Source organism: Canis lupus, chromosome 6 (genome assembly GCF_011100685.1).
Source record: "Canis lupus familiaris isolate Mischka breed German Shepherd chromosome 6, alternate assembly UU_Cfam_GSD_1.0, whole genome shotgun sequence".
NCBI classification, from domain to species: domain Eukaryota; kingdom Metazoa; phylum Chordata; class Mammalia; order Carnivora; family Canidae; genus Canis; species Canis lupus.
The window spans coordinates 25860124-25875059 of NC_049227.1; the positions used below are offsets into that span (position 1 = coordinate 25860124).

At 42.7% G+C, this 14936-nt stretch overlaps 1 protein-coding gene across 6 annotated transcripts in view; it reads right to left on the reverse strand.

Moving 5' to 3' along the window:
• VPS35L (VPS35 endosomal protein sorting factor like) overlaps positions 1–14936 on the reverse strand; it is a 115611-nt gene that overhangs the window by 26575 nt on the left and 74100 nt on the right. For 5 of the 6 annotated variants that reach the window (XM_038540214.1, XM_038540213.1, XM_038540212.1 and 2 more), the window contains 3 exons: positions 14566–14664; positions 12875–12952; positions 11785–11899 (listed from right to left, as the gene is read on the reverse strand). In XM_038540214.1, the coding sequence (XP_038396142.1) occupies positions 11785–11899; positions 12875–12952; positions 14566–14664 (292 nt within the window). Of the gene's footprint in view, positions 1–4674; positions 4819–11784; positions 11900–12874; positions 12953–14565; positions 14665–14936 lie in introns of those variants that run through there. The other variant, XM_038540216.1, reaches the window with a different exon arrangement.

The following is a 14936-nucleotide window of genomic DNA, read 5'->3' on the forward strand; positions in this document are numbered from 1 at the left end:
ATTCCAATCCATAAAGACTATGATTCCTGTTTCACTGGGGGAAGGAAAACAAGTGCATGTACCAGATTCCCTATGCTGTATCTTTTTCTACCTGAATATTCTGAGGTTCCATGGAAGTAGGTTTCTTTTCCATATCCCACTTAAAAAAAAAAAAAAAGAAAAGAAAGAAAACCAAAAATACCACTCAGGCCTGGCTGGCCCCACCCTAGAGTGCACTCTGTTGGAGATCCTACTTGGGGTGCTGACTCCTCTACCGAGTGGCATTCTGTTGTTTCCATATAGTCATCAACATGTCCTCCAGCACTGCTGGCCACTGGGTGAGGGCAAACACAGCCATCATCCCTGCTCGCAGAAAGAGGGACTGCACGACTCTCAGAGCCAAGGATTTAAATTGCTTTATCACAAGAATCATCAGAAGCCTTGCTAAAAATACAGGTTCCCAGACCCAATATTGCCGATGGAAATGTATCATGGTACAGTCACACTGCAGGACCTGGCAGTTCCTCCAACTGTAGATGGATGCTACGAACACACATACACATACAGGCTACGATATGGATCAACCTTGAAATCATTAAAGCTAAATGAAAGGAGTCAATCATAAAAGACCCGTATTATAAGACTGCATTTATATGAAATAGTAAGAATAGGCAAATCCATAGAAACAAAGAGTAGACTGGTACCTGCCTGGAGCTTGGAAGAGAGGGAACAGGGAGTGACTACTTAATGGATTGAGGGTTTCCTCAGGGTGATGAAAATATTCTGGAATTAGTGATGAAAGTTGCACAACTCTGTGAATGTCCTAAAACCCACTGAATTATACTCTTCTTGATAGAGGGTGGATTTTATGATACACAGATCAATCAGATCTCACTAAGCTGTTATTTAAGAAATATATGTGAATTCCGAGGTGCCACCTTAAATGTATTGAACACACTACCATGAGAGACTTGGAAATCTAACTTAAAAAAAACAAAAAACAAAAAACAAAACAACTCTGAATGGGTAACAGAGCTACAGGATTCAAAATTCCAAAGGTAACATTCTTTCTCACTCCCATTTCCCACCATCCAATTACCCTTTCCTGAGGCAGAGAATTTAACTGCTGCTTGACACCATTTTGCAACTCCCTTCACCCCCACCTCACACTTAACAGCAGGTCTTTAAGATTATTCCATGACTGGGGCACCTGGGTGGCTCAGTAGGTTAAGCATCTGACCCTTGATTTTCACTCAGGTCAGGATCCCTCCCATCTGCTTGTCCCTCTCTCTCTGCTCCTCCTCTCTCTCTCAAATAAAATCTTCAAAAAAAAAAAAAATCTATTCCATCATTGTACACCTTCATCTTTTTTAAATAGCTACAAAGTGGAATCTGGTCCATTTGCATTGTCTTCCAATTTGTGGATGGCAGGGCGAAACACATATATGATTTACCATCTTGACCACTTGGTCCACTGTTCTTTAAACAAGCTTCTCTAGTGAATTTTAGAATTCAAGAGGTTTGAAAAAAAAAAAAAGTTCTAAATTGTTGAGATAAATACAGACTACGACTTTCCAGTCATGAATGGCATACTCTGAAAGGTTGAACCTGGAGACATTCAGCCAGATGCACACACAAATGGACAGCAATGAGGAGACTCAGCCAGGCCAGGCTACCCTGTCACTTCATATATATAATAAGGGCCACAGAAGCTTGTTAAAACAATTATAATAGTTTTTGATAATTTTCTGAGATTTCAGGCTTTCCTGTTTCCCATTCTGGGCAATTTCAAAGGGTCTGCAGAATGCCAAAGGAGCATATTCCAGAAACCTTTGTAAGGACATGGAGAAGTCAAACACACTGAAAACATAAAGTCACCAAAAGAGGAGGATGGTCAACAAAATATATGTCACTAGCAAACCCTGGAAGAAGGGGAGATGTAAACAGAAGCCTGAAATTACGGCTTAGTTGAAGATACTAGGTGAGCTGTGTTTGGATTATCCAGGCTGCCGCTGCTATAAATGAGGCAGCTGTTCTCTATGGAGGAAGGTATCTTTGTATCAAGTCCAAGCACAGTTGGAGAAACAACCCAGCAATAAGGGACTAGTTAAAATTGTTGCAGCTAATAAAGAAAACAAGGTACATCTGTTCTGTTTTGATATATAAAGAGGTCTATGATTTATTAAGCGCAAAAAACGTTATAGAACAGTGTATAGCATGACCCTTATCTTTGTAAGAGAAGTGTTATGTGCTTATGTAAATGCATAAAAAAAGTGAGGCACTAGAATGCCCAAGTACTAAGTGTGATACAGGAGTGGTAGCTGAGGGTGAAGGAAACAGATCTTTGACACTAAGTTACTGTTTGGGAATTTTCATTTAAATCCCTAAAAACTCTTCTTGAGCATACAAAGGCAATACAAATCTGTTATAAAATTTTCAGTCATGGGAATGTACGAAACAGACCATGAGGCAATGAGGTAGACAGAGAGATGGTCACAGGGGTATCTGGAGAGAACCCCCTTCTTTCTTTACCAGAGGCAAGGCACCCACTGCTGTGGGCGCTAGCACTCCTGCTGCTCTAAGGGATGTCTACCTTGTGTGCGTAAAGCGGGGGACTAAGGGTGGTGCCCACCTTCCAGAGGCCCAGGGAACTGCTCTGTTCCCCACAACCAATGCGCCAAGAAGTTTGCTCTCTGATTAGCTGCTCCATGACATGAGTCATAATTCAGGATTCAAGCTCTCTAGACAGCTTCACTTGCCTAGATTCTTCTCGAGGCTTTACAAAGTCTCACCGTGTGGCTTGGAAGCTTTTTCCAGCTCCGGTAAGACAGCTTGTGGCCTCCCATAGGCATGCTCACCTAAAGTGCCCACTGCTGTCTATTTTGTACACCAAGGCTGTGCATATGACTCTGAACAATACAGAGACTAAGATATCTATCAACTGAACATCTACTGGAAAGCTTCAAAATGCTCAGGATTAAGGTGCCAGTTGCCCATTGCTGACAAGAGCAAAAAACAAAAAAACATCAAAAAACAACCCTGGAAGGAGTACAAATGTTTTTCAATAGGAGTTTAGGGAAAAAAATGGAAATAATTTGGGGAAATATTTGTCTGGGGAAATAATTTACAGCACTTCCAATAAGAAAAGGAAATGAAACTGAACACTGAATAGTCATTACAAACAATGAGGTGGATCTTTATATACTGATATGGGTACGTGGGAAGGGGCAGTGGGAGAAAGACCAAGATTTAAGTGAAAAAAGCAAATTGAAAAATATTGTGGAAGACGTGATCCATTAAGACACATGGAAAACATGTGGAAGACTGCATGTATATATGAGAATGCAGACAGATGAGGAGGGAAGGAGAGCACATGAGACAGACATGAGAACAAACGAGTATTTCTAAATGGAGAAAAAAGTTAAGAAGACTATCCAAATTGTAAATGATGGCTAATTTTTTGGATGGGAGGAAACAGAGCAAATTACTGGTGGCTTTTATTTTGAAGCTTTTTACATTTTTAAGTTCTACATTTCTTTGTGGGGACTTTTTTTTCTTTTTTTTTTAAGATTTTATTTATTTATTCATGAGAGACACACACAGAGAGAGAGACATAGGCAGAGGGAGAAGCAGGCTCCATGCAGGGAGCCCGATGTGGGACTCGATCCTGGGTCTCCAGGATCAGGCCCTGGGCTGATGGCGGCACTAAACCACTGAGCCACCCGGGCTGCCCTTTGTGGGGATTTTTTTCAAATGAGCATGAGATACATATTTTTTAACAAAAATCATTAAGACTTAACATACAGATTGTCTGTTTTTCTACAGAAAACAGGAGAGTACCTCCAAATACCCTTCATACAAAAAAACATAAACTCAGACTAGAACTGTGACCTTGAGAGTAAGGTCATCTTTTTGTGTCAATTGGTGTTGTCAATACAGAATGTGATTCAGTATGTGAATCGTAAGAGACAGCCAAGAAGCGATAACCTATAACCTACCTTCAGAGGCAGTATTTGTTTGTTTGTTTATTTATTTATTTATTTATTTATTTATTTATTTTTTAATAACATATTAGGTCAGTGCTAATGGGAAATTTTTACTATCCTCCAGAGTCATAAACTCCCAGGGATACACAAGACAACAGAAGCAATTTGCTCCGATCCCAAACACACCTCCAGAAATCACATGTACCCCTGGGCAGCAGAGACGGACAGCTCTCAGTCCAGGGAACTCTAGGAAAGGAAACATCACTATTTCTTGGGACAAAACATCACAAGAGGGTGAAAGATCCCCTCCCATTCCTTGAATACACTTGATTAAAGCAGGATTCTGGCTACACTGTCTCAAGTTCTATCAATCCTATTGCTAAACAAACTTACCAGTCTTCAACATTTTCCATCTCACCATAGGCGTTTAGGTTTGGAGTGACAACAGCACTGTTGTTACGGACACTGTTGTACAGATGTACCATCGGGACATAGCCCACTGCCTCAGACTTTGTATTTTGGAAAAAGTGGTAATGTCCTCCCCACCCTACCCCGCCCCCCCAAAGTGGTATTAGGAGGTAGGGACTTGGTGGTGATGAGATCATGAGGGTGGAGCCTTCACAAAAAGGATTAGTGCCCTTGTAAGAGAGGCCCCAAAGAATGCGCTCACCCCTTCCACATGCGAGCACACAGTGAGAAGATGGCTGGCCGTGAACCAGGAAGTCCTTGCCAGATACTGGATCTGCTGGTAGCTTGGTCTTGGTCTTCCAGCCTCCAGAACTATGAGCAACAAATGTCTACCCTGAAGCCATGCGGTCTTCAGTATTTTCATTTCAGAGGGCCCAACTTCAGTCTGTAATGAAGATGCGCTGTTACCAGTGGCAGGGGTGCCTTCAGGTAAAGCCTCAAGGTCCACATGGCCACGTTATTATCTATAGGTGAGTTATCCATAGAGATTTAGTGCTGTTTATAACTACCTGTGTCTCTGTAATAGAATGCTGTGATAGCAGTTATGTTGGGAGGATTTAAGGGGCTACACTATTTTGATAATATGTACGTAGAGTAAGATTTAAAAAAATATGAATGCCTAGAAACGATTAAATACTTTATCCAATGCTTACTTGTTATCAATGACAGCTGAATCTAACCTTGATTTTGCCATCTGGTTTATATGGAATGCCCTTTAGATTCAGCGCATTGTGGAAAGTTCCCTGGGGTCATGGAAATGACTTCTCAATTCCCCTGTGCCACCCATGTTACCTGACTTATGTCTTTGGGGTAATGCAGTCAACATGCCTTTCTAAAATCCCTGCAGTAGCTCACAGGAGGCTGTGAAGGGGTCTGTGTGATATCAGTTTTGGATTTCCCTGAGCAGAAAGGATTAAGTTTCTCGCATCTGGATTCTGGTTATTTCCTACACAAGCTTATCTATTGTTCGATCTATGATAATTGGCCTCCAGCAACCACAGGCACCCAGGGCTAGAAATAATACTTTGTATTGTGGTCACAGGAACTAACTAACTTCAGGGAAGCCCAGGGGGTTAGAAAGAGCGCTTGAAGTCAGATTAGGCCACTTATTTGCTGGATGCTCCTGGGTAAGCCCTGTCCTACTTCGGAGTCTTAGTTTCATCATCTGTAAAATAAATATAAATCACCTTACATACTGAGTAAGACTAGACTGCTTTGCGAGGAATTCAGGTCTCTCATCAGCCCCCAAACTATCTTCCTAACTTGATCTCCTATTCATTCTTTCCAGAAGCACGATTTCCAGCCACCAGGCCTTTGCTCCCGCTGCTGTCTCCCTCTGCCTCATTTCAGTATATAACAACTCCCTCCCTTAGCCTCCTTTAATGCCACTTGTTTTATGAAGTTTGTGGTTTCTTTTTTTGTTGTTCTTCCAAGACAAGGGTCCTCTCTCTCTTTTCTAAAATTCTGTTGAACATTTTATGAACATCTTGCACATTTATCATGGGTAGTCTTGTGTAATTGTCACCTAACCTACTCTCCCCTACTAGCATGCAGTCTCTTTAAGTGCATTCCGGATCAGCACAATGCTGGGCACCGTGGCTTGCTTGTGAAAAATGGCCAAGAAATGCTGGCAGGAAGAAGCAAATAGTAGACATTTACTAATGGAAAGAGCTGAGTGAACTTATGGGAAGACTCTCCCTTGCCCGTTTTCTGTGGGTTCCATCCATTCCAGGCCCTGAGACTCCCTAAAGTAGATGGACCGGGTGTGTTGGGATGTGGGCGACAAGCTTCAATTGTTCCAGCAAAAATAATCTGCTTTGTCCATGATCACCAGAGAGGCCTCAAGGTTTGAGAAAACAGTCACATCAAATATATTCTTCAGAATGGTGTGTCAATGGAACTAGTAAATATGACCAACCCCAGAGACTTGGTAAGAGGAAGAAGGCCAGTTTTCTCCATCATAAGCTGCTCGTTACCCTCCAGGAGGAGGATAAAACATTATCTCTCTCCACATTATTGTCCAGGCCACCTCCATTAGCAGTAACAGTTCCCAGTAGCCACTGGGCTCCACAGTATCAGGCCGCAGTCTCTCCTCTTTGCTTCCAGTTCTTCACAGAATAAACCAGCACAACAGCTTCATTCAACATCTGTGCACCTCAGGATATGTTTGAACCTAACTTGTGTTCTTTTATTTAAAACTATGAAAATAAAGTATTTAAAACCTGCTAGGAGGGCTTTGATGGGATTTGCTTCTGAATAGCAGAGTTCCTTCGGAGTTACATCCATACCATGGAAGGCATCATACCATTTATATGTATCAATATTATTTTTTTTTTTATATGTATCAATATTATTAAGAATGATCAACCATCATTATTGTATGATTACCACACATTCACTCAAGATTTCTTGAGCACTCATGTGGTAGGCAATGTGCCAGGAGCCAGGAATACAACATCAAACATGATAGGTAAGATTTCATGGAGCCATTACTCTTATAGGGGAGAAAAGCAGACAATTATTTACATATTTACTTGTTAAATAACAGTCCCTCCAGTGAAGGACAGGCCAGGTGTCAGGATCACACATTATATAGAATAACCTGACCTAACTCTGGGGGTTGAGAGGCCACGGACGGTGTTCCTTAAGAAGTAGCTTATAGGGGCACCTAGGTGGCTCAGTAGTTGAGCATCTGCCTTCAGCTCACGTCCGATCCCAGAATCCTGGGATGGAGTCTTGCATCAGGCTCCCATAGGGAGCCTGCTTCTCTCTCTGCCTCTCTGGGTCTCTCATGAGTAAATAAAATCTTTAAAAAAAAAAAAAAAAAAAAAAAAGTGGCTTGTAAGCTAAGCTCTGAAGGATAAAGATGTTTAAAAAATAAAAGAAAATAAAATTTAAAAGGAGGGGGAGAAAATTCTGGAAAGCACTATTAATCATAGCAGAAAGCATTATTATTAATGAAAACAATGAAACTACTTTGCTTGAAATGTAGTCTCTATCATTTCGTCTTTGGAGGAACAGCAGATCCTGATTGGTTTGTTTTCCAGGATAATTCAGCAGGGTTCATCTTAAAAGAACTATTGGCTTTCCTGTGCATTTCTCAAGGTTTTGCATATAAGAAGTTTGCTTTCAGAATCCTGAAACCACAGAGCTGTCATTTTATGTAGAACTCCACAGCATACTTCTGTCTTTTGAGAGGCAATTTTTTTAAAAGATTTTTATTTATTTATTCATGAAAGACACAGAGAGAGAGAGAGAGAGAGACAGAGACAGAGACAGAGACACAGGCAGAGGGAGAAGCAGGCTCCATGCAGGGAGCCTGATGTGGGACTCGATCTTGGGTCTCCAGCATCATGCCCTGGGCTGAATGCAGGCGCTAAACTGCATTAGCAGTTTAGATGAGGTTAATATTTACTGAGCAGCTACTGTGCTAGCAGGCCAAGCTCTCAACTCTCATTTAACCTGCAACAGACAGGTGCCACAGCTGAGCTCTCCACTTGACAGATGAAGACACTGAGGCACAAAAGGGCCAACTTATCTGAGGGCATCCAGCTTGTAAGTGGCAGAGTCGGGACCAGGGGACCTGAAAGTCAGTATCAGTGAGGGATGCATCTCAGTACCCTGATGTTGGCCAGATACACCCAGGCTTTCACAACTCCCATCCATGTCTTTGTTCAAGCCCCTTACCCCACCTGAAATGCCAAGGATTCCTTCACTCCCCACTCCTCCCAATAAATATATGTTCTCCTGCTAAGACCCAACTTCAACATTACTTCCACTGTACAACACTCTCCTTTCTCAGATTAAAAGCTGGAAAGATAAAGGAACTAAGACAAAAAAAGAAAGGGCAAAAGATTCTGTTCTTGCTGTGGCCTAGTAATAATGTTCTAGAAAGAACCACTCACAAATAAGAGCAAGAACTTGTCTAGTGAAGTGGCTGAAAGAAAAGATAGGCATCTCCAGGTGAGAAGCACAAGTCTGTTTCTCCTAACTACTGGGGGCAATAGGTGGCTTTGGAACCACACCCACCCTCCACCCCCAGGTCCCCCACAATCCACTCCACGTGCTACACCAGTATGTCCAAAGGACTAGAACCAGGCCTCCCCTGTAAAAAAGCCTTCGTCAGCATCCCACACACAGTTCAACAGGGTTTAAGGTCAGGCTGGACCCAGTCCTGGCAAAGCCACTGCCCAATAAAGCAGGTACAACTGAGGCTGGATCGGAGAGACCAGAAAATGAATCGGGGGAAGAGGACTGTTTTATAACCAGCTGAGAGGTGGGGTGTGTAATGGGGATGAACAAAAGCAGCCCATTTCCACAAGCTTCATTTAATTTATATGTAGCTTTCCCCTGCTCAGTAATTGAATGTATTATTTATTTTGGCCAGCAACTGCCGCATGTGGCTTTCAGATCAACAATAATAGGCTTTTAAGGTTCAGTGCCATAGCATTTAGAGACTGGAGTAAAAATCAGCAGATAAATTATTAAACATGAAGTGAACGCCACATTCCTGCCCCTCCTACAGTGGCCTGAAGTGTGGGTTGAGGCTGATGAGGAGTCCAGGGCACTAACCACCCATACAGCATGTACCAGGCTCTTCTGACACTGCTTATCTCCCGGTGTGGACTGAGGCCACTACAGGTGGCACAAGAGAGCAAAAGCCACCCATGGCTCTCATCAAATAGTTCTTGGAGCAGCAAATCTTTGAGGATGGGGGAGCCTTTATTTAAGATTTTTTTTGTTTTACCTTTAAAAACAAAAATAGCATGAAACCCCATATGGGATCCAGTCATAATAAGCTTGCCTGGGATCTACAATATTTTAGATCATGGTCCTTAGTTTCTAAGTCGGGAGAAGAAAGATCTAGGCTTCTAGAGCCTCCACTTATAAAGTTCAGGGCACTAATACCAGCAGCTCACAATCTGTTCCTAATATTCTAAATTATGCCAAACTCAAGGGTTCCAAAATTAAGTCTACTATTCCTGAACCCTTTAAGAGGGAACAGTTTATAGTAAGTGCCTAGGTGGCTCAACTGGTTAAGTGTCTGCCTTTGGCTCAGGTCATGATCCCAGTGTCCTAGGATCAAGCCCCATGTTGGACTCCCTGCTTGGCAGGGAGCCTACTTCTCCCTTTCCTGCCCGCCCCTGCTTGTGTTCTGTCAAATAAATAAATAAAATCTTTAAAAAAAAAAAACAAACAACCTTTAAAAAAAAGATTTTAAGTGTCTTACATCAATCTCAGCTAATTAATCCAATCTAATCTTAATTTTGCATAACAACAGGTTTTTGGTGGTGGCTGTACATTTTTGTTTTACCTCGTTTCTTGCTCACCCATCATCCTTACCAAAGCAGGTACCAGGACAAAGTTAAAGTTCCATGTTTACCAACACACAACAACAGCAAGTGGGGAGAGTGGATAAGAAATACACACAGTAAGAAAACAGATCAAAAGTATAATGATCACAAGGAGGATAGTACAGAGCATGATAGACTAGGAAGGTGCATTCAGCTAAAGCAGTGCTTCTAGCTAGAGTGGACAGCAAGGGCTACCCCAACAACTAACCGAGGCTTGGTTTTCATCACCTGCCTGGTAAGTGAAAAACAAAAACAAAAACAAAAACAAAAACCCAACCAAGTATCTGGGAGAAGATCATTTTAGAAAGAGGAAATGGCAAGTACAAAGACTCTGGGTTAGAATACAGCTTTATATGTTCAAAGAACAGGAGAAAGCCAGTGTGGCTTAAGTGTGGCGTAGGATGAAGACAAAAGGAAGGCAGGCACCAGACAGCCTGAGGACTCACATGCAAGGTGTTTGATGTAATTCCAGATGCAGTGGGGAGCCGCTGGAGTCCCCAGGAGTTAAAAGCAAAACTAAGCAGCGTTTGAAAAGGCTCATGGGTAGCAATCATGTTGGAAGACCTCAGTGCCCGGAGCTGCCCTAGGTAAATGAAGATCCGGATCAACGTACCCAAACTGCCATGCCAAGGACCACTCTCCAACCAGCCCAGAGAACCCATCCAAAGCAATGGCAGCAAGTGGTGGATGGTTAATCTTGGAGTTATGAACTGTGAGGTCAGGTGGGAGATGGGAGTGGAGGTCAGACCACATTCGGAAACATCAGCCCCCTCATACAGTGCCACAGAAACCTCCAAGTTAGTCACTTAGGCTTCCCAACCGTTTGCCCTGCAAATGCTCTATCACAACAGCAAAGAGCATGGCCTTGAGTCAGACAGATCAGGGGATGAGTGTTGGCAACTGAGCCCCTCCCTGCCTCGGGTTCTGGGAAAGGAGGCACCAACCACAGGACCACCTCATGCGGCTGTTGGAAGATAAAATGAGACAATATGTGCAAAAGGCTCGCCACATATAAATGCTCCATCAATAGTGCCAGGATCTCGTCCTCTCTGTGTGATGGCCTGCTGGGTGGCTCCCTTGCTGCTGAGGCTCTGCATGCATGCCCTTGACACATGCTGTTCCAGAAGGTGACAAGCACATCCTGTAGCAAATACCTGTGACTCCAGCACTCTGCCTGAGGGCTTTCTCTTGGCTCCAGGGCAGAGCAGGCGAGGGAGCCAGAGAGTTGATGATCTAGAAACAGCCCTCAGCCAATGGCAGATGGAATACAGAGTCAAGAACCCATTTTCCCTGCCCCTTGGGTGGGGCAGCGGGGAGGCATTTGACACCCCCTCCCAGAGGTCCCTCTTGAGAATATACCTCAGCTGCCCACAGCAGTAACCTGCCCAGTAGCACATCTTTTGTTGGCTTCCTTCCCTGTCTCAGCTCCCCACTATGGCTTGACTGACACCCTCAGGGATTACCTCCCAAATGAACCATGTGGCTCCTGCACCTCATAGAGAAATGAGTCTTGAGCAGAATTTTTATCACTAACAGCAAGCTATTGAGAGTAGTCTTTCTATACTTATTAGCTTCTATTTGTAGGTCTCTGGGCTTTCAAACAAACAAACAAACAAACATCAACAAAAAAATACACAGCAATCTGCTGCAATGAAGCAATCCTAACTTGTAAAATTCTCTAGGCACACTCATCCTGGGATGTCGAGCTGCCTGCCCTGGCCTGTCTGAGACAGGTTTCAGAAAGGTCCTTACAGGAACACAGCTTCACACTCTACTCTGCCTCACTCTATAAATGTGGGCTTCCTGCTAAAGAAACAGATTTAAAAATTCATCATTGCTCAATCAGTTCTTTTTTTCCTTCTTAGAAGAATCTCTTTCTCTCTGTCTCTGTCTCTCTCTCCATACACATATACACACACACACACACACACACACAGAGCTGAGTCGGCTTTCCTAAGTAGCCGGGAAATGCTTAGAGGAGAGAATGATAGGCTTACCTTGGGAGAGGCACTGGTTGGCCAAGGCAACCTGACCAGAATGCAGGTAGAGGTTGAGTCGTGTGAAAATGCTCACCAGGGAGGGGATGGTGATGAAGCAGTAGGCAACACAGGCCTAGAAGGATAGGAAGAAACACAGTGGCTGATGTAAGCAGTACCATCATGGCAGACTGTCCTCCTGCTTTCATCTATCACAGATTTTCAAGCAAAAAACTCTTAAATTAACGAATCTCCTCATTCTGAGCCCCAATTTTCTCCTCTTCCCTCTGCATCATACTCCAGAGGTCTCTTTGGGAGGAGGGGGATGGGCAAATAAGGAGCTTAAGGGTGTAAGAAAAATAAATCCTTATCTGTCATCCCAAGAAGTAAATAGGTAACACCTGACATTGACTGAGAAGCCGGCTCTTAAACCAATTACTTAAAAATATGGGAGTAATTAGAAAAAGAAATTGCTCAAAAAGGTTTTGAGGTGGTCAGCTCTGAGAAAAGATGTATGAGGTCAGAGCAGGGATGGAATGCTTATTTTTCACTGTCCTCTTTTTGGTCTGATTCCATTTTTTTAGAACATAGATATGGGGATGCCTGGGTGGCTCAGTGGGCTAAGCATGTGCCTTTGGCTCAGGTCATGATCTCAGGGTCCTGGGATCAAGCCCCACATTAGGTTCCCTCTGCTCAGTGGGGAGCTTGCTTCTCCCTCTCCCTCTTTACCGCCTCTCATGCTCATGCTCTCACTCTCTCTATATATATCTCTCAAATAAATAAAATCTTTAAAAAAATTTTAAAAAACACAGATATGTATTGTTTTGATAAAAAGACCTTCCAGTTACAGGCTCAAACCAGAGATAATTCGGCTGGCAAAAAACTGCAATCCACCTCCCAACCTCCTCTCCACAACATGGAGATGATCGTTTCTTTTGAAAATATTAAGTGATTAGTCCATAGATACTCAAGGAAAAACTAATCTGGAAAATCAATACTGAACACCCTGAGGACATCTTTGTCTTTTTCTGGGAAAATCAACTTTAGAAACTTGCAAATGAAGCAACTCAACTGGAGTTCAAAGTCTGGGAGTCTTATCTCTAGAACATACCCGGACAAAGGCAGCCGTCTTTCTGGAATGATTTCCTTTCATTACTTTTCTTGTTTCCATTGCCAACCGGTTTACACTCTGAAATTATTAATTAAAATAAAACAAAACCAGTAATTATGAAATGATGGCTGCCTCAGATTAATTTCTTCCATAGAGAAGTCAGTAAGAATGAGCTATGTAGGGCCAAGACTGGTTAGCACCGAACCCTGAAATGCCATGGGGTCACAGGCCTGATTCAGTCTCAGCCTTGAGGAAACATCTCCAATGGGAAAGAACAAAAGGCACTCACTGAGTTAGTCATGCCTATCAACTGGCATTGTGAATGGCCATTTTCTGGTTTAATGAATAGCCAAGGTTCACTAGATTTCCAGGAACCCCAGATACTAAGCTTGAGATCTTAGGGATCCTAAGAGAAACCTCCAAACCTGAGAGCAGACCCCACAACTCAGCTATGCAATACTAACATGAACCAAAGGAACAGAAATAATAGCTACCATATCACACAGCATACAGGCGCTGCTCTAAGAGCTGGACATTCATCAGCTCACTTTACCCCACAACCCTACAAGCTAGGCACTGTTACCTCCACCGAATTAGAAAGGGGATCTCTACCTCCCCCAAAATTAGAGAGGGGGTCTCTACTTCCCCTCAAATTAAAGGAGAGGTTTCTACCTCCCCCTGAATTAGAGAGGGGGGGTCTTTACTTCTCCCATCCCCAAATTAGAGAGGAGGTCTCTACCTTAAATTCAGTAATGCCACAAAACCTGCTAACCAGCCAACAAATATATGAAAAGGCTGCTCTCTCCTTGAATTTACACAAAGCAATTAAAGAGCCTTGGGTAATCTTTCCACAAATATGAGAAGTTTGGACCTAGGGTTCCCAAACTGTGTACCGTGACATCCTCGAAGGCTGTAGCAAACTCACGGGGGCACAATTTTCTGAGGGGAACAAAGCAATGTTCAATTGTTGAACACCGTGGAAAGCACTGGCATGAGGGAGCTCATGGATTCAACACCAGATTGCATCCTGTTTCTCCCAGCGATGTACTATCTTTGTGAAACTGGGTTTTCAGTAGCTGCTCTGATAAAAAGCAGGTACTGTGCAAAAAAAAATCAATGTAGAACAGGATATGAGGGTAGTAATGCCAATCTGATGCTAAGGTTTGAGAAGTGGTGCAGTGCCCAACAGGTACACACACTTATTAGTAATTAGGATTATTTAAGAATAAAATTATGTATTTTTCTCTTGATCCACATATGTTATTTCTAAGAGCTAGCCAGTTGTGAAGGCATAAATACTTAAGTTCTTTCAGTCTACCTTCTTAATGAACAGAACTGTTACTTCTTTCTTTTGGCCTGGGGGCACCATGAAAAGCTACCAAGATCCAACAATGTTGGGACTCTGGTTAAGCTAGAAGAGCCATAGGTTAATATTTCTATAACTAATCAGTGCAACCCACTTAGCTGCTGGCATTCAGGAATGAGAATATGCTAATATCAGAGAAAAAGAGGTCAAAAAAAAAAAATCCAAAGACTTAAGCAAAGCTGCAGATTTGATTCATCTTTGAGAAACCACCTTTTTATACCCTAAAGAATAGGAGTGTTACAGGGCTACAAGAATCCCAGATTAAACTCCATGCCTGGAACTAAATATTTATTGAGAAAACAAACAAATAAATGACAATCCTTACGTGAATCAATTGCACAAGAACAGGTTCCAGGTTGCAAAACATTGACCTAGCCTCAACATAAAAACTTAGCTGTTGTTCAAAGTCACGGCCAAAGGAAACCTAGAAGGAAAAATAAGATGCTGAGAATGTTATCTCTAGGCACCTGTGAGCACACACCATTAAAGAGTTTCCCTGAGGTTTGTAGGGTAGGGAAAGTGCTGTGATGACAAGTCGCCAAAAATCCCACCGATATACATGGGTGGAAATGCCAAGGGTATACAAGCATACACACATGCGCACACGCTGTAATATGCTCCAATTAGACTTTACATGACTTCGCCCAGCACAGAACTGAAATATTACCATTACTACCTCATCTTTATGACATGAGC